Source organism: Prionailurus bengalensis, chromosome B3 (genome assembly GCF_016509475.1).
Source record: "Prionailurus bengalensis isolate Pbe53 chromosome B3, Fcat_Pben_1.1_paternal_pri, whole genome shotgun sequence".
NCBI lineage: Eukaryota > Metazoa > Chordata > Mammalia > Carnivora > Felidae > Prionailurus > Prionailurus bengalensis.
In genome coordinates, this window is record NC_057355.1 from 46092086 (window position 1) to 46113058 (window position 20973).

The 20973-nt window shown below is 37.8% G+C and overlaps 1 protein-coding gene across 2 annotated transcripts in view; it reads right to left on the reverse strand.

The window, feature by feature from the left end:
- Positions 1–20973, reverse strand: part of MINDY2 (MINDY lysine 48 deubiquitinase 2) — a 77674-nt gene that overhangs the window by 48561 nt on the left and 8140 nt on the right. For both annotated transcript variants that reach the window (XM_043555319.1, XM_043555320.1), the window contains exon 2: positions 11858–11915. In XM_043555319.1, coding sequence (XP_043411254.1) covers positions 11858–11915 — 58 coding nt within the window. The remainder of the gene's footprint in view (positions 1–11857; positions 11916–20973) is intronic.

The window sequence follows — 20973 nt, forward strand, 5'->3', positions numbered from 1 at the left end:
CACTTTGCTCCTCCCCTGCTCACACTCGATGTCTCTCTCTCTCTCTCTAAAAAATAAATAAAACATTGGGGGTCCTGGGTGGCTCAGTCAGTTAAGTGTCTGACTTCAGCTCAGGTCATGATCTCTTGGTCTATAAGTTCAAGCCCCACATCGGGCTCTGTGCTGACAGCTCAGAGCCTGAAGCCTGCTTTGGATTCTGTGTCTCCCTCTCTCTGCCTCTCCCCCACTCACACTCTGTCTCTTTCTCTCAAAAATAAATAAAAACAAAAAAAAATAAAAACAAATAAAAATAAAAATAAACAAAACATTAAAAACAATAAATAAATAAGTAAATAAATAAGTAAATAAATAAATAAAACTTTAGTGGAGTCAGGATGCAGAACATTCTAGAATTCAATATTAAATGATCCTGAATATGCTATCATAGATTAAAAAAAAAAGTAGGTGCTAAGAGTAGAATAATTATTGTGAAAGACTCAGAGACACAACTCCTCTTTTCCTGAGGCCAGGAAAGGTTTCTGCAGAAGAGAAGAATAGCCTAGGTAAGGTAGGCAGCTTCTTAGATGGACATCAGTAATTCCTGTCTCGTAGTATTCACACCTTTGTATAATCCCCTTACCTTGAGTATGGATCTTCTGAAATTAGAATACTCAATATTGTGGTTTTGTCATGATGCTGTCCCACTTGCTCACTGATGAAAGCCAGATGCTGTGTTCTGAATTGCCTTATAGAGAGGCCCGCATGGCATAGAACAAAAGGAGGCCTCTGGCTACAGTTAGTGAGGAACTGAGGACCTCAGTCCAACCACCTGTGACCAACTCAGTCCTACCATCAACAATGTGAGTAATCTTGAAAACAGATCCTCCTGAGTTAGGCCTAAGAATGAGACTACAGCCCCAGCTGACACCTTGACTGTAACCTCATGAGCAACCTTGAGTCAGTCACTCGCTATGCATGCCCAGATTCCTGACCAAAAGACACTGTTAATATATATTCATTATTAAACCAGTAAATTTAGGGATGATGTGTTATGCAGCAATAGATATATTTTCAGGTAAATTTGTAATAAAAGAATCAGATATTTTTAAAAGGCTGAGTTGGAGTTTCTAAGGGAGATTTATCTAAATAAATAATCTCTTAAGAATGCTCTTTTGGGGTGCCTGGGTGGCTCAGTCGGTTAAGTGTCTGACTCTTGGTTTGGCTTAGATCATGATCTCATGGTTTTGGGAGTTTGAGCCCCACATCAGGCTTTGCACTGGCAGCATGGAGCCTGCTTGGGATTCTCTCATCCTTTCTCTGCCCCTTGCCGGCTCGTGCTGTCTCTGTCTCTCTCAAATAACTAAATAAACCTAAAAAAAAAAAAAAAAAAAAAAAAAAAAAAAAAAAAAAAGTGGTGTTTTGGGGCACCCGGCTGGCTCAGTCAGTGGAGCATGCAACTCTTGATCTGCTGTTGTGGGTTTGAGCCCCAAACTGGATGTAGAGATTATTTAAAAATAAAATATTTAAAGAAAAAAAAAAGTGCTGTTTTGTCTACCTTATCTAACCTTTATATCTAAAATTGGTCAGCAATACTATTTTAATCAAAAAGTATTTATTGAGTCTATTTTGAGTATTTAGTAATAGGCTAAAACAAATATTAGGAAATAAATGTTTCTCTTAAAAAACTCATAATGCGGTTGGGCAAAGAACATACAAGAAACAGAATGAGATGACGTAAAGTATAATATAATATAACATGTAATAAATGCCTTAGGTACCAACTGATTTTGAAAAGAGATACTGATAAAGCTTATAGCATCTAGAAATAGCCTTTGGAGGGGGTCTTATCTAAACTGGATTTAGAAAAAGGGGCAGAACTTGGCAAGGCAGTTAAGGAAAAAGCATTTTTTTGAGGGAGAATGACAGAAAAGCACATATAAAAAACATCAGGCCATAGGGTGCCTGGCTGGCTCAGTGAGTAGAGTGTGCAACTCTTGATCTTGGGGTTGTGAGTTCAAGCACCACGCTGGGTGTAGATATTACTGAAAAACAAAATCTCAAAAAAAAAGAAAAAAGAAAAGAGAAAAGAGGGGCACCTGGATGGCTCAGTCGGTTAAGTGTCTGACTCTTGATTTCGGTTCAGGTCATGATCTTGCAGTTCGTGAGATCGAGCCCTGCATCAGGCTCTGCAGTGACAGTGTGGAGCCTGCTTGGGATTCCCTCTCTCCTTCTCTCTCTGCCCTGCCCCAGCTCTCACCCATGCTCTCTCAAAAGAAATAAACTTTAAGAAAAAGAAAAGAAACATCATGCCATACGGACAGGTTATAACCTGTTTATAACAGGTTTATACATGGGCCACCTGGGTGGCTTAGTCAGTTGAGTGTCCGACTTCAGCTCAGGACATGATCTCATGGTTCATGGGTTCAACCCTGAGTCAGGTTCTGTGCTGACAGCTCAGAGCCTGGAGCCTGCTTCAGATTCTGTGCCTCCTTGTCTCTGCCCCTCCCCTGTCCTCCTGCTGTCTGTCCCTCTCTCAAAAAAAATTTTTTAAAAAGTAAATACATACGAATTTATGTATAAATACATATGAATAAATGCATATTTATGTTATAAAGTGGTGGGAAATATGGCTGGACCAGATTACAGAAAATCATAAATAGGGGTGCCTGGATGGCTCAGACAGTTAAGCATCTGACTTTGTCTCAGGTCATGATCTCACAGTATCTGAGTTTGAGCCCCAGAGTGAGCTCTGTGCTGACAGCACAGAACCCGGCTTCAGATCCTCTGTCCCTTTCTGTCCCTGCCCCTCCCCCGCTCGTGGTGTCTAAATAAATAAACTTAAAAAAAACAACCATCGTAAATAGTAAGTTTGGCTGCTTGTGAAAAATCATAAGGGATCTATCCTTCTTTATATTTTAAGAAATGAAATATGAAATTGGTGCTTTACGAAGATAACATTGGTATGTAGGCTAATTTGGAGGGGAGAGGAAAACAATAGAGTTTGTAATAAATCACATTATGAAGTACCAGTATACAGAGAGAAGAAAGAATTTCAAAAAAAGAACCTTTTTTTTGGGTTAGCAGACTTTGGGTCTGCTTCCCACCCCCCGCCCCAAAAAAAAGAACTCTAAGACTTTGTTACTAATGGGACATTCCAGACAAATAGAAATCAAGAAATAAAAACCTGGGGCGCCTGGGTGGCTCAGTCCGTTAAGCCGCCGACTTTGGCTCAGGTCACAATCTCGCGGTATGTGAGTTCGAGCCCCACGTCGGGCTCTGTGCTGACTGCTCAGAGCCTGGAGCCTGTTTCAGATTCTGTGTCTCCCTCTCTCTCTGACCCTCCCCTGTTCATGCTCTGTCTCTCTCTGTCTCAAAAATAAATAAACGTTAAAAAAAAAAAAATTAAAAAAAAAAAAAAAAAGAAATAAAACCTGACAGCTACATTAGGCCAAAAACTCGAAGAGAGATTTTGGCAATAGCTTATCTCAAATGAGCATTGGGAACAGAGAAGAGAGGTCAACTCTGGGCAAAATTAAAATACTTCAACAGTAGTATTTATATGTAAAGATAAAATAAATTATCTTTTTTTTTTTTTTTTTTTTTTTTGAGAGATAGTACATGCAAACCCGAGTGAGTGGGGAGAAACAGTTAGAGAGGGGACAGAGGATTCGAACTATGCTCCGTGCTGACAGCAGTGAGCCTGATGCGGGGCTCAAATCCATGAACTATGAGATCATGACCTGAGCTGAAGTCAGACGCTTAACCAACTGAGCCACGCAGGCATCCAATAAAATATCTTTTAGAAAGTCAGACAGGGGCGCCTGGGTGGCTCAGTCAGTTGAGCATCAGACTTCAGCTTGGGTCATGATCTCACTGTTTGTGAGTTTGAGCCCTGCGTGGGGCTCTATGCTGACACCTCGGAGCTTGGAGCCTGCTTTGGATTCTGTGTCTCCCTCTCTCCCTGTCCTTCCCCCACTCACACTGTCTCTGTCTCTCAAAAAAGGAGTAAATGTTAAAAAAAAAAAAAAAAAAGTCAGACAATACCACCATCCCAACAACTGTCTTCCTTACTCATCATCATAGTCTCATCATCATGTGAGCTATTCTGGATAAAGTCATAGTATATATTCCTGCTTGTCTTCTGCTTCTTTACATTATCTTTCTACCCATGTTCTGCCTTCTACCTACACTTCTTCCCTACCTTATTTTATTAAACTTCCTAGCATTTCCTAGGTATCCTGGCTTGTCATGTTCCTTTCTCAACGCCGAAGCCCTCCAACAGGCTGTGTCCATGTTTGGCCCTGCTCTAATACTCTAGTAACAGAAATTTTCAAATTAAAATGTACTCCTCTAACCTTTGCCAATCAAAATTCTCATTCCCTTGTAGTCTCTAAGCTGGGTGCTACGAAAGTAATTAATGGTTTATTTTACAATCTTTCTACTAGTGTTTGCTTACTAACTCAAAAGTTTCTCCAGTTCCTCCAGAGAACTGAAGTAATCTCAAGAGGAGAAAATCCAAATAGCTTAGAAAATTAAACAATTTGTTCTGGCAGGGTTGGCCCTGAATGAAGTTTACTTTTGGCAAGGCAGCGTCTTCAGTACCTCTTTTCTTACATCACTCTTGCTTACTTCTCCCCCACCTCTCATTAGGATGATATTACTTTCATGCTGCCCCTAGGACTTCCAAACCACTTTAGGTACCCTAGATGTAGATATTTCTTCACTTTTCTTTTTTCCCTATTAAAATTCTCTACCCTACATCCTGCTTCCTCATGGCTTTGCTAGCTAACAATTTAATATACAAAGACATCCTAATTATTTTCTAAGAAAAATACCATGTTAACATTTTCATAGTAGTTACACTTATGCAACCACATTCACTGCACTGTTGATACCTCCAAATAACTTGCCCACAGTATGTGCTCAGTCAGTATTTGCTGGACAAGAAAAATAAAAGAAAGAAAAAGACTAGTGGGAATTTCAAATACTGTATCAAAAACACTTTTGAGGGGTGAAGGGGGAGGAGGGACATACTTTTGAGTATATGAGCGTTTCAGCATTCTTTAAATCACCTAAGAGGGTGCCCAGATGGAGACAGCACATCATTTAACCTCTCTGAGCTTTGGTTTCTTCATCTGTAAAATGAAAAAGCACTACAATTTCTGATGCTTTTAGTTCCATTCCAATCTTATCCTTTTGTACTATTAGTACCTCCACACTTAATATCTTTTGGCTCTGCTCATGGGTCTCGGCACTACAATTGTATTCTTCATTTATGGGAACTGACAGCAAAAGAGCTCATTTAGTGTCAGAAGGTATGCAGACTAAGGCAAGAAGAGTGGTGGTAATAACCAGCAGGGAGAAGGTAGGTAAATGGCATCAACCTATGACAGTACAGAAAGCAGAGCCAGAATGAAGCTAGAAACTGTAGAGCAGCAGTATAGTTTAGGTTAACACTGACCAAGAGAAATATAATGCAAGCCACAAATATAAGCCCACATATAACTTTAAATTTTCTAGTAACTACATTTAAAAAAAAGTAAAAATAGATGAAATTAATTTTAATAATTTATTTAGCCCAGCATATTAAAAATATCATTTCAACAGTATAAGAATTAATGATACTTAATTTTTTTTATTAAGTCTGAAATCCAATGTATATTTTATACTTATAGAACATTTCAATTCACATTGGCAAAATTTTAAGTGCTCAATAGCCACATGTGGCTAGTGGTTACTATACTGGACAGTGCAGGTTTAGGTGATTCTGGTCATGATCTGAGAACAAAGGAAGCAGAGAAGATAGTGATTAGATATGGAAGAGATGGGTAGGAAATTGGGTTCACAAATATATGTTCTCATTCTTTAAATTATATATTTTAAACATTCAAATATCTATTGATATTTGACCATATCTGAGCTACTGCTCCTACTTCCTAATTGGTCTCAAACAGACCATCTTAAAAACTACACTTAACATGTTATTTATCCCACTTAAGAAACTAAAATAGATTAAATGCCCTATTATAGTAAACCCTAACTCCTCTACCTGGCTCCCAAGAGTCTGTAAGCCATCTAATCCAATCTCCTTTCCTGTAACTATACAAAATGCAGACTTACCAACTACAATCAAATTGTACTCACGCCACTCCTCCAAATATGTCTTACATATTTTCACGTCTAGCTTGAACTTAAAATATTTCCACCTACCCCTAGCCTTGTAATATTCTTTTTACTTCTTTACAAGGGTTTAGGGTCTAACTATACTTAAAACCTAGTATTCTGTACTCCTCCTTCCTTCTAATACTCCTCATGACTTCACTCTCCTGGCTCTTCTCTTACCTTCCTGGTTACTTCTTCCTTTACTTCTCTATCCTCTACCCCATGCATTTCAGCAGGGGCAATGTTGTCCAGGGGGGTGGGGGGTGGGGTAGCAGGAGGGGGACAAAAACTGATTCCCCGGGGGAGAGGCCAAAAATATCTTAGCTATTATAATAGTTTGTGGCCTTCAAAGGGCACAGTACATGAAGAAATATACAGTGTGTCTGTGGTATTAAAACCTCCTGGAGGGGCGCCTGGGTGGCTCAGTAGGTTATGCGTCAGACTCTTGATTTTTTGGCTCAGATCACAATCTCATGGTTCACGAGACTGAGCTCAGCATCAGGCTCTGTGCTGGACATGGAGCCTGCCTAAGATTCTCTCTCTCCCTTTCCCTCTGCCCCTCCTTTGCTGGTGTGTGCATGTGCTCTCTTCTCTCTCTCAAAAAATAAATAAATAAATAAATTTCCTAGAGTAGATGACTAGGGCAAAAAAGTCTACAAGGCTCCTTAGGGGGCAATAATTAAAAGACTGAGAAACACTGCTCTATCTCATGTCTGTACGCTGGGGAACTTCAGGGAACAATCCTGACCCTCTTCTCTCTTTATGCTGTCTCTAGTAATGATCTCATTAATTTCCACAGATTTTAAATACCATTTTTATTCTGACGATTCCTAAATTCTTATCTTGAATTTCAATGTCCTCTGGAACTCATGGACTCTCCTTAGCAAAATCTTCTAGGTATTTTCTTCTCTTAATGTTTCCTTCACCTTCTCACCTAAATGACATCTGGCTCTGGCTTGATAACACTGCAGCCTTCTCAAGTGATAGTTCTCAGGGCATCTGGATGGCTCAGTTGGTTAAGCATCTGACTCTCAATTTTGGCCCAGTCATGATCTCACAGTTTGCTGTACGGAGACCCTGCATCAGGCTCTGCACTGAAAGCACAGAAGCCTGCCTGGGATTCTCTCTCCCCCTTTCTCTGCCCCTCCCCCATTCACATGCATTCTCTGTTTCTCTCTCAAAATAAATAAACTTAAAAGTGGCAGTTCTTCTCTCTCATACTTCTTTACCAGTGAGCCTGAAGGTGGAGCAAATATCTGTTTGCTCCTTGTCATTCTCTCTCCCACTCCTCCCTAAAACTTCTCAATTTTAAAACTCATGTCATCAAATACTACCCATCATCCATCCACCTGGTTGCAGTCCTCTACCACCTTCAGATTAATCCCTCTCATTCCTAGCTCATTATCTCTCTCCAACACAAATCCTGCCATAATTTTTGGTAATTTCAATATTCATAGAGCTGATCCATCCAATAACTTAGCCTTTCTGTTCCTTGACCTCTTCTTCAACAAAAATCTTATATTCTACCTTACCTCAGAAACTCTTTCCCCATGGTCATACAGCTTTGTCATTATCAGGTTCCAAAAATTCTCAGGCTCCATCAGGACCTAAAATCCACTAATTCCACAACTTTTGCCTTCAACATATTTATATCTTTATTTCCTCTTTATGCAACTTCAATTCTATGGTCCATCATTATACTCTCTCTCTACACACATCTTCAATTCCCTAGACTCTTTCTTCAACAAATTCACTTGGCAAAACTCCAGCTCTGGTTAAATCCTGCTCCCACACTATGTAAGTCTATAGTAATGCAGCTAAATGTGACTGGAGAAATCATACCACCATGCGGTCTGGTTTCACTAACTTCAGGAATCATATCACATCTCCCGTTCACTCTGCTACTCTTCTACAGACAACTATTTTATACCTTCCCTCTCATCTTTAACAACTCCTTCTTCATCCTCACTCACAGCTCATGACCTGGTTCCCTATTTCACTGAGAAAATAAAAGCACTCAAGAGACCTTCTAAAAGCTACCACAACCGTATCTACCCACCTACCTGCATCTATTTTTAATACATTCTGTCTCACCTCTTATCGCTACAGATGAAGTATCTGTACTATCTAAGTCTAATTCTTTTTGTCAAAAGTACTCTTGGGGCACCTGGGTGGCTCAGTCAGTTAAGTGTCTGACTTCGGTTGGAGTCATGATCTCACGGTTTGTGGGTTCAAGCCCTGTGATGGGCTTTGTGCTGACAGCTCAGAGCTTGGAGCCTGTTTTCAGATTCTGTGTCTCCCTCTATCTCTGTCCCTCCTCCATGAGCGCTCTGTATCTCTGTCTCTCAAAAATGAATAAAAATATTAAAAAAACTTTTTTTAAGTTCTTTTCCTTTTCTCCAGTTGTTTTTTTAAACAGCTTTGAGATATAATTTACAGACCATACAATAAACCCATTTAAAGTATACAACTCAATAGGTTGCAAGTATGTTAAAGGAAATCATGATCTAATTTTAGAACGTTTTTGTACCCACCTAAAGAAATTCTGTACCCATTAACAGTCAATCCCTATATGCCCTTTTACTCCTCCACCAATCCCAAGCAACCACTAATCTACTGTCTCTATAAATTTGTTTATCGTGGACATTTCATACAAGTAGAATCATGTATGTGGTCTTTCATGACTTGGCTTCTTTGACTTTAGCATAATGTCTTTAAGTGTTGTGTTTTATTTATTTATTTTTTTTTACAAGAGAGAGCATGAACAGGGCAGAGGGAAAGAGATTTTTTTTTAATGTTTATTTATTTATTTTTGAGAGAGACAGAGGGAGAGAGTGCATGTGCATGCAGGAGAGGGAGAACACCAAGCAGGCTCCACACTCAGCATGGAGCCTGACACAGGGCTCCATCCCATGATGCTAGGATCACGACCTCAGCTGAAGTCAAAAGTCAGATGCTCAACCAACTGAGCCTCCCAGGCGCCCCCTACGTTTTGTTTATCTACTCATCAGCTGATGGACATTTGAGTTGTATCCATTTTTTTGGTTATTTGAAAAATGCTGTTATGAACATTTTTGTACAGGTTTTTGTATGGGCATATGTTTTTACTTCTTCTGGGTGAAATTATAGGGTCATGTGGTAATTCTATGTTTAACTTTTTAAGGAAGTGACAAATGTATTCATAACTTCATTTCCTCTTTAAGCAACTTAGATTCTATGACCTGTCATTATAATCTCTCTCTACACACATCTGACAAACTGTTTTCCAAAGTAGCTATGTTATGTTACATTGCTATTGGCTATGTATCAAGGTTTCCAATTTTCTCTTATACCCACCCTGTCTGGTTTCCTCCCATGCACATGTCAAGGTTACCAATGACCTCTATGGCTCAATCAATAGTCAAATTTTAGTCTTCATCCAGCTTAACCTATTAGCAGCATTTGGTTCAGCTAATCTTACTCTTCACTGAAACTTCATTTGGATTCTAGGAAATCGGTCTCCTGTTTTTCTTCTACCTGGCTTGAACATGCCTGTTATTCCTTATTCCACAACCTCTCATCATTGGCATGTTCCACACTCAGTCCATTAACCTTTCCCCTTCTCTTTCTACATTCATTCTTGTGATTTCATGCAGCCTACCATTTATGTATGTTGTCTGTTGCCAAATGTACATTTACAGGCTAGATCTGTACTGCCTAATACATTAGCCAGTAGCAACATATGGCTACATAATTTTAATTAAAATTAAATTTAATACTTAGGTCCTCAGGCACATATGCTGCAGTTAAGAGCTCAAGAGCCACATGTGGCTAGTAGCTACCAAAACTAGACAGCAGAGATACGGAACATTTCTATCATCACAGAAATTTCTATTGTATAGCACAGATCTAGACCTTTCCTCTGAACTCTAGATTTATGTATGCAACTGCCTTACTGAAATCTCCACTTGGATGTCAATAAACACCCTAAAACCAAAATCCTGTTATTCCTCCCTAAACATGTTCCTTCCATATTTTACCTGTCTCAGCTGATGTTAACTCAATCCTTCCAGTTTTTCAAGCCAAAAACTATGGGGTGAACCACTCTCACTCTACATTCAACTGACCACAGAATCTGACCACATTTTACAAATTTCCACTTCTACTACCTTGTTTAAAGCCACCACCATCTTTTGCCAGTTCTAATAGCATCTTTCGTTATAATAGCTTCCTGATATCCCTCCTTCTGTCCTTTCCCTCTTAAATTCTATTTTCACATAACAGCCGGAGAATTCTTGTTGAACTCAAAGTCAGATCACATCAGTCCTCTGCTGAAAATCCTCTAATGGTTTCCAAGCTCACTCACAGCAAACATCAAAAGTTGCTGTATTAGCCTATAGAGCCATATATGACCTGACCCCAATTACTTTTGGAATGTCATCCCCTTTCCACACTCCTTGGAAGTCACACTGGCTATTCATCAAAGCACCAAGCATATTTCAGCCTTCTCCATGAAATATAATTTAGAAATTACAAAGTTTAGGGGTGCCTGGGTGCCTCAGTCAGTTAAACATCCAACTCATGAGTCATGATCTCATGGTTTGTGAGTTCGAGCCTCGCGTCAGGCTCTGCACAGACAGTGCAGAACCTGCTTGGGATTCTCTCTCACTCTCTCTCTCAAAATAAATAAAATAAAAACTTAAAAGAAATCACAAAGTTTAAGAATCACTAAGCTACACTAAAAGAGGTATAAATAGAAAATCTATTTCCAGATATCTGGGTATTCAAAAGTAATCTAACCTTAACTATAAGGTTTCCCTAACCAGTGAGTAGGATTAAATTATATTAATTACATAAAGAAAAGGGTCTTCCAAAAGCTGCAATCTCCATTACTTCACTAAGCCTGTATTTCACAAAAAACCAGTTAGCTAGTTGTCAAAATAATCAGCTGACAAATTTTTTTACAAAATTTTCCTTACACATTTAATTACTAAAAGAACTAAAAATATGGATTAAGATTTCATATTTAACAGTATAAACATATAAATTCTTATTCATTAAATTGTAAAAGGCTTCAGTGTGATATACAGCTACCCGCTCTGTAAACAAGTTCTACTGAAAGCAGCTGGTCTGCAAACTGTGTATCACCAGTCTGTTTTGAAATAAGAAACTTGCCTAAGTATGCAACTTAATACACTGCTTCCTTCATCAAGAAAATTCGCTCTGAAACATTTCAGATCAACTAAACAGTGTATTTATGTACATGTTTTACATTTTGGCACAAGCCCCTATCTCACTGTGGCTTGGTAACTAATATTTCATAGACTGGCAAAGGTCCATGAATCACACTTTGGATAGCACTGCTCTAAATTATCTCCTGGATCTTTAAGTCTACTCAATATATTTTTTAACACTTTCTACATGCAATGTCAGAATTTCTGTACCATTTCCCATTCTAAAATTTATTAGGAATTATTATGTATCTTGTTCTTTTCTGGAAGTTACTCAGTCTCATTTATATTACAGAATTTTAATGCTGGTTAGAAAAGCCTTCAGAAAGGTTTAACATCCAAAAACAATAACATACGGGTAGAAATTTTTAATTAAGAGCTTCAAAATTATAATTTTAAAGTAGATTATATAACAGCACTTCAGAAAGATGCAATTTGGTAATATATTAGTTTTAGAAACGTTTATTTTGAAAGAGATATAAAATCATCCACTTTTCAACACTAACCTAAATATTCCATCAGCTGTTCAGCAGTTATGATTTCCATCATCGGTGGAAGTTTCACCTGAAAAACAAAGTATTTTTTTCTATAAAATCAAGTGTTTTAGGTGATTAAAGTGTTTCTTCAGTAGGAAACATATGCATGTATGTGTACATATGTTTCTACTATATGTATACATTAATAACTCATGTTACCAAAATCTTTATAACTAATCTTTATAAAATATAACGCAGTCAATCCTATCACCATAAAATTTCCAGGGTGATATAAGATCTCATAGAGCCATTGAGAAATCTGTTTTCAAAGCCAAGTGCTATGCCTTTCACCACCCACTATGATTGTCACTAGGTTCCTACAAAACGCAGTTAAAGGGCAGGAAGAGGCACCAAACATGTGACAGGTCACCCATGGAGCAGTTTTACTGAAGACAGGCTTGAACACAGCTCAATATGCCATTACTTCAGTTTACCTTGGCCATTTTTATTGCTGAATAACTATAATAAATACAGTATTAAGATATTAGTCACATACTGAATAATTTGTACTGTACGATTCCACTTACAAAGTTTAAAAGCAGGCAAAATTAAACTATATTGTTTACAACTGCATACTTGGTGATAAAATTATAAAGAAAAGTAAGGAAATGGATACTATAAAAATCAGAATTATGGTTAGCCCTAAGGTAAGGGAAGGAGTTATAGTTGGAGATGACATATAAGAGCCTTCTGGGATGCTGGCAATGCTGTATTTCTTGACTTGCATGGTAGTTCCAGTGACATTTGCTTTATAATAACTTGTTAAACTGTACATCTCTGTTTTATGTATTCTACATGAGTTATAGTTCACAACAAAAAGGTTAAAAGTAGATATATACATTACAATTATATTTACGTTTCTAAATTCAGCTGCAACACATTTGTGTCAAGGTTTTAACAGAATTGTCAGATGGGTTACAGAGATATTACAACCAATGGATTTACAACCGTAAATATTTTAACGGACTTATTCAAAAGCATACTCTTGTGGTACATTCATGGAATAGGAGAAAAATAAATACAGTAGGATGGAAACTCAAAGCAAGTATCAATGACAGGAGAACGGTAATGTAATTAAACATTCTTCAGGGATTATTTTTTGGGAATTATTTTCTGTTCAACCAAGGAAATCATTTAAATCATCAATTTCTTTAACAATTCCCCCAAGTATTAAAGAAGGTGCTCTTGGTATTTATGTTAGCAAATGTGGTAATAGCATGTCACAATTTTTTGTTTGTTTTAATCAATGAGTAAGTTTTAAAACAAATCCCTGTAAAATAGAACAGTTTGATACCTTATGAGAGCATACATGACAATTGACGCTTATGATTTTTTTCATCCAGGGGATTTATCAGTGATTGAAAACCAAGAGATGCCATGCAGGTTTTAATCATTACTTGATTCTAAATCATTTTTATTTTCTATGACATGTTTTTCAAAAAACTATAATGACTTTTTTTTTTAAGCAGTTTTAGTCTTACAGGATATTGACCAGAAAGTGCAGAGTTCCCAAATATGGTATATTTTTAAACTGAAATTCATTGACAAATTATGGTCCCCTGCCTGTTTGTCTAAATAAAGTTTTATTGGAACAGTCACTCTCATTGTTTATGGATAGTCTTTGGCTGTTTCTGCACAACAATAACAGAGTTGAAACTTTACAAGAGGGATTATAGAGCCCACAAAGCCTCAAATATTTACGTACTATCTAGTCCTTTATAGGAAAAGTTTGCTGATCTCTGCTTTAGATGATTTTAACTGTTACTAGAATATTTTATCAGGCTATTTTGGTACCACTATTGAAGGTCTGATATTTAAACCAGTAGTTTACATTCACTGTGAATGCTTACATTCTGACAACTGTCAGAACTTGAAAGTCTCATTTACACCTAACAATGTTTCTTACATAAAATAAGACCTATACATTCTTTTACTCCAGACAGGTTCAGTCAGAATATATTCACCAGAAAATTCCACAGACAGAGCTTATTCTCTGCTTTGGTTGATGTAGTAATCCTACTATAAAATTGTCAAAATAAGAATTAACAGAAGTCTTAATTGTGGCATTTCTGTCAAAATATGAAACCAAGGCACTAACAAGTGTATTTATTTGGGAAATACATACTATAATCCTAGATTTCTACAAATATGATTTCAGGGTTTAGCCTTGAAATTTCCAAATAATAACAACTGCCTACCATAACAACTGCCTACCATGTGTTTGCCGCAAACAAGAAAATGACAACCTCTATACTGATTTTAGAAGTGGGACAACAAACATGCAAATATTTTAACTGACTTATTCACAAGCATACTCAGTGAAATATTCATTTCCTGAATCTTAGCCAACAAAATATTTGTGATATTCATTAAAACTAAGGACAAATAAACATAATTGTGAAGGAACGCCTGCCTCTCAATAACACTGTTGAGCCATCAACAGATTTTTTTTCTTTAAACCGCAAAATGATCTTCCTGAAAGCTTGCTTCTCTTTTTGCTTTCCTCCACCACCATCACCTCAAAAACAAGAGACAGGGGCAGCACATTGGTGGTTCAGTTGGTTAAGCATCCGATTCTTGATTTCAGATCAGGTCATGATCTCACAGTTTGTGGGATCAGGCCCAGTTTCAGGGTCTGTGCTGATGGACAGAGCCTGTTTGAGATTCGCTCTCTGAAAATAAAAAAATACTTAAGGGGTGCCTGGGTGGCTCAGTCAGTTAAGCGTCTGACTTCGGCTCAGGTCATGATCTCACAGTTCATGTGTTAGAGCCCCGGATTGGGCTCTGCGTGGACAGCATGGAGCCTGGTACCTTCTTAGGATTCTGTGTCTCCCTATCTCTCTGCTCCTCCTCCTTCACGCTCTGTCTCTCTCTCTGTCTGTCTCTTTCTCTCACTCAAAACTAAACATAAAAAAATTTAAAAAGAAAAAGAAAAAAATACTTTAAAAAATGCTAAAGGTTTTGTTAATGATCCTAAGACTTTCACTCCTTTGTCTCTTTAGATTTTACTGAAGAAGAAACAGGTTGGGGAACAGCTAGCTAAGAATACAGAATATAATAACTGTGGTGTTTTGTCCAAATCTCTAAATTTTAAATTTTACAATGAAAAAACGAATTCAAACGAAGTAAGACCTAGATTCTCAGGTGGTCTTTTAGTAATAATCTATAACATATTTTTTTAAAGATTTTATTTTGAAGTAATCTCTACGCCCAACATGGGGCTCAAACTCATAACCCTGAGATCAAGGGTCAGTCACACGCTCTACTGACTGAGCCAGCCAGGCACCCCATAACATATTGTTTTTAAGTAAATGAATACTTTCATGTATATAAGGGTAGTTGGAAGGTACTCTCAAATAGTTTATTCTTCCTAAAATATGAGCAAAGCTTCTCAGCATATAGTAACATATAGCTCCAAATTAAGAGTTCAAACAGAGTCTAGGAAAATAAATGATGTCCTACCCTATAAGTAAGATTTTATTGGATTAAATGGATTTCCTGAGCAAATTAATAACATAAGCAGAGAAAGAATACTGAACAAAAGGAAATAGCTACTCCAACTCCAATTATTCAACTATACAGTAAAACCTCATTAATTCAGCCCAATTATTGCCTGAGTGGCTTAGTCGGTTACGTGTCCAACTTTGGCTCAGGTCATGATCTTGAGGTTCGTGAGTTCGAGCTCCACTTTGGGGTCTATGTTAACAGCTCAGAACTTGGAGCCTGCTTCAGATTCTGTGTCTCCCCTCTGCCCCTCTCCTTCTTGTGCTCTGTCTGTCTCTCAAAAGTATATAAACATTAAAAAAATTTTAATTTTTTAAATGTTTATTTTTGGAGACAGAGACAGACAGACAGACAGACAGACAGAGTGTGATCAGGGGAAGGGGCAGAGAGACAGGGAGACACAGAATCTGAAGCAGGTTCCAGGCTCTGGGCTGTCAGCACAGAGCCCAACGTGGGGCTCAAAACCACGAACCATGAGATCATGACCTGAACCGAAGTCAGACACTCAACCAACTGAGCCACCCAAGCGCCACAACATTAAAATTTTTTTTAAATAAGCATTAAAAATTTAATTCAGCCCAATTATTCTGTAATTCTTAGTCATTTAAAGAGTGAAGTATATTTGACCAACTAATCTTTGACAAAGCAGGAAAGAATATCCAATGGAATAAAGACAGTCTTTTCAGCAAGTGATGCTGGGAAAACTGGACAGCGACATGCAGAAGAATAAACCTGGACCATTTTCTTACACCATACACAAAAATAAACTCAAAATGGATGAAAGACCTCAATGTAAGACAGGAAGCCACCAAAATCCTCGAGGAGAAAGCAGGCAAAAACCTCTTTGATCTTACCCACAGCAGCTTCTTACTTAACACGTCTCCAAAGGCAAGGGAAACAAAAGGAAAAATGAACTACTGGGACCTCATCAAAATAAAAAGCTTCTGCACAGCAAAGGAAACAATCAGCAAAACTAAAAGGCAACTTATGGAATGGGAGAAGATATCTGCAAATGATATTATCAGATAAAGGGTTAGTGTCCAAAATCTATAAAGAACTTATCAAACTCAACACCCAAAATACAAATAAACCAGTGAAGAAATGGGCAAAAGACATGAATAGACACTTCTCCAAGGAAGACACCAGATGGCCAACTGACACATGAAAAAATGTTCAACATCACTCATCATCAGGAAAATACAAATCAAAACCACAAAAGATACCACCTCACACCTGTCAGAATGGCTAACATTAACAACTCAGGCAACAACAGATGTTGGTGAGGATGCGGAGAAAGAGGATCTCTTTCTCATTGTTGGTGGCAATGCAAGCTGGTGCAGCCACTCTGGAAAACAGTATGGAGGTTCCTCAAAAAACTAAAAATATAACTACCCTACGACCCAGCAATTGCACTACTAGGTATTTACCCACAGGAAACAGGTGTGCTGTTACAAAGGGACACATGCACCCCCATGTTTACAGCAGCCCTATCGAAAACAGCCAAAGTATGGAAAGACCCCAAATGTCCATCAATGGACGAATGGATAAAGAAAATGTGGTGTGTGTGTGTATATATATATATATATATATATATATATACACACACACATATACATACATACACAATGGAGTATTACTCGGCAATCAAAAAGAATGAAATCTTGCCATTTGCAACTACATGGATAGAACTGGAGGGTATTATGCTAAGTGAAATTAGTCAGAGAAAGACAAAAATCATATGACTTCACTCATATGAGGACTTTAAGAGACAAAAGAGATGAACATAAGGGAAGGGAAACAAAAATAATATAAAAACAGGGAGGGGGACAAAACAGAAGAGACTCAAATATAGAGAACAAACTGAGGGTTGCTGGAGGAGTTGTGGGAGGGGGGATGGGCTAAATGGGTAAGGGGCATTAAGGAATCCACTCCTGAAATCATTGTTTCACTATATGCTAATTAATTTGGGTGTAAATTTTAAAAAATAAAAAATAAAATAAAAAAAAGAGTGAAGTACATTTGAGAACAGACTCAAGTAAGATCAAAAAACTTAAAAAAATTTTTAACTAAAATTAAAAAAATAAAAACAAATCTTCCATGTGAAGTGTTAATAAAATCTTAAAAAGAATGTAAAACATCCCAAAAGTGATATGCCGAGATTTTGACACCTATGACTTTGGTATTCTGTGGGGGGTAGAGAAATGCAGGAGACCCAATAATAACTAAGAAATAAGCAGTTTATACAGGTGGATGGTAAGTACAAAAATGACCAAATAGGGGCGCCTGGGTGGCGCAGTCGGTTGGGCGTCCGACTTCAGCCAGGTCACGATCTCGCAGTCTGAGTTCGAGCCCCGCGTCGGGCTCTGGGCTGATGGCTCGGAGCCTGGAGCCTGTTTCCGATTCTGTGTCTCCCTCTCTCTCTGCCCCTCGCCCGTTCATGCTCTGTCTCTCTCTGTCCCAAAAATAAATAAACGTTGAAAAAAAAAAATTAAAAAAAAAAAAAATGACCAAATAATATAAATTTTTAAATATTTAATTAGAATACCAATAAATAGCAAATACACAGTTTGATTTATAACACCTTCACAAATTGAGGAGTTACTTGAGAAGATAAAAAGTTGAGTATTTGCCAATTTCTGCTCTTTAGGAAAGTCAGAAAAAAATTTAAGATATTCAACTTCTACTAATTGTCATATAATATGCATGTTACCCTTAATCCACAACAATCCTATGAAGCAGATTTCATTACCTTCATTCTAAGAATAAACTAATGGGCTGAAAAGTTAATTTGTCCAAAGCAGCAAAGCTGTGATGTGAATTGAGATCTGACTCCAAAAACAATTACCCTTTCCATTATACCAACATTTACAGACTTAATAGCAAAACATTTTGTTTAAGCAAAATCTTAAGTAAAACATCATCCAAAATATATCTTAAATGAAAAATTGACAGAACTTGGTGTACAATGAAAAGTGGACAAAGGGGAAACAATAACTGAGGTTGACTCTAAGACTCAGGGGACTGGAAAAATTAAGATCCCTATAATCAGTAAAAATAAGAAATTTGGTACGGGTAGATAAGTTTATAGAAGGAAATGATATCTGCTTCAGAATTGTGAGGTTTAGTTTAACATTCAAATAGAAAGTTGAGTTGGAACTCAGGAAACAACCATTTTTAATTTGTACATGAATTAATTTGATTTTTGTGCTGCAGTCCATTTTTGCATTACATATGGTAAAACGGACCAACTAAACAATACAATTCCTTCTTAGTTCAAATTTCATTTATTTATTTTTTTTTTTTTTAAATTTTTTTTCAACGTTTATTTATTTTTGGGACAGAGAGAGACAGAGCATGAACGGGGGAGGGTCAGAGAGAGAGGGAGACACAGAATCTGAAACAGGCTCCAGGCTCTGAGCCGTCAGCCCAGAGCCCGACGCGGGGCTCGAACTCACGGACCGCGAGATCGTGACCTGGCTGAAGTCGGACGCTTAACCGACTGCGCCACCCAGGCGCCCCTCAAATTTCATTTATTAAAAAAAAATACTTTTAAGTAATCTCTACACCGAACATGGGGGGCTCAAACTCACAACCCCAAGATCAACAGTTGCATGCTCTATGTAATTGAGTCAGCCAGGTGCACCTACTGATTCTGAATATACAGTAAATCATACAGCACTCATGATTTTTTAGATGAAATTGTAAATAAATTATTTTTAAAAATATTAGAAATACTAATGGGAATCAAAAGGAAGAAATGTAACTTCTTTCAAAATAAAGACTAAAAAAGTTAAGAATCCTTTCAATATACCTTTAATTCTGGCTCCAGCAAATAAACGTACATATTATAAACTATTATAGAGGGGCACCTGGGTGGCTCAATCGGTTGAGCGTCCGACTTCGGCTCGGGTCATGATCTCATGGTTTGTGATTTTGAGCCCCGCATTGGGCTCTGTGCTGACAGCTCAAAGCCTGGAGCCTGTGTCGAATTCTGTGTCTTCCCCTCTCTCTGCCCCTCCCATGCTCATGCTCTGTCTCTCTCTGTTTCTCAACAAATAAACGTTTAAAAAAAAAATTGAGGGGCGCCTGGGTGGCTCAGTCGGCTGAGCGTCCGACTTCAGCCAGGTCACGATCTCGTGGTCCGTGAGTTCGAGCCCCGCGTCGGGCTCTGGGCTGATGACTCAGAGCCTGGAGCCTGCTTCCGATTCTGTGTCTCCCTCTCTCTCTGCCCCTCCCCCATTCATGCTCTGTCTCTCTCTGTCTCAAAAATAAATAAATGTTAAAAAAAAATATATTAAAAAAAAAAAATTGATTGTTTAAAAATTGAACGTTAAAAAAAAAAGGATATCATATATCATCTTCCTATTCTAATTTCTTATATGTATCATTAATTTATTATTTATCATTTATTATCAATTAAGAATGGTTCATTTATTATTAATTAAGAATAATTATTATACTTAAAAATACTAAAATTCAGGCTTTATAGTAAATCTATTTATCATCAGTATTTCCTCTCAGGAAAAATTCATGAGGCAACCTTCAACTTAGAAAAGCCAATTTCAGGGGTAGCTCAGTCAGTTAAGTGTCCAACTCTTGGTTTTGGCTCAGGTCATGATCTCATGGTTTTTAGGTTCAAGCCCTGCATCAAGCTCTGTGCTTACAGCATGGAGCCTGCTTGGGATTTTCTCTCTCCCTCTTTCTCTGCCCTTCCCCTGCTTGCTCTCTCTCTGAAAAATAAGTAAATTAAAAAAAAAAAAAAAAAGAAGAAAAACAATTTGAAACATGTTCGCCATCAATTTCTATCACAATAAGACCCCACCCTCAGAGTAACACCAAGGCCTATTTAAAACTAGTTAAAACCATCAGAAACTGCAGATGCATTCATACATATTAGATTTTTAAAAATATGCTATTTTATATGCAATCAAAGAGTTTCAGAGCAATGAAGAATGGTACAGTGGATATCTATTTAAGAAGCTCACAAAGCCTGGGGCGCCTGGGTGGTTCAGTCGGTTAAGCATCTGATTTTGGCTCAGGTCCTGATCTCATGGTTGGTGGGTTTGAGCCTTGCATCAGGCTCGGCACTGACAGTGCACAGCCTGCCTGGGATTCTCTGTCCCTCTCTCTCTGCCCCTCCCCTGCACACGCTTGCACACTCTCTCTGTCTCTCTCAAAATAAACAGACTTTAAAAAGCCTAGGTGCTGAAAAATCTACCCAAAGAATAAGCGACAATGAAAGTTTGCATTAGTTGCTTGAAAAATAGATGGGAATAGCTACTGAAGTAGTCCAGATAAGATGAAGGTGGCCTGAACTAGGGTAGTTGTAGTAGAGATAGAAGTTACTAATTAATGAAAATATCAAAGAATGCATTTCATAAACTTTGAAGGGAAAAACAAGCTCATTCACCACAGAAGCTAAGAAAGTCTCTGACGCTGGAAGTGCCAGATAATTCAGAGGACAGGGGGTGAAGCAGAGGGGGCTAAAAACGGAAGGAGTCTGTATAAAGAGCAACTGGTACCAGATCCCCAGGATTTGTTCTAAGGAATCATGAAGGCTATTTCTGCTCCTCTGACTTTAT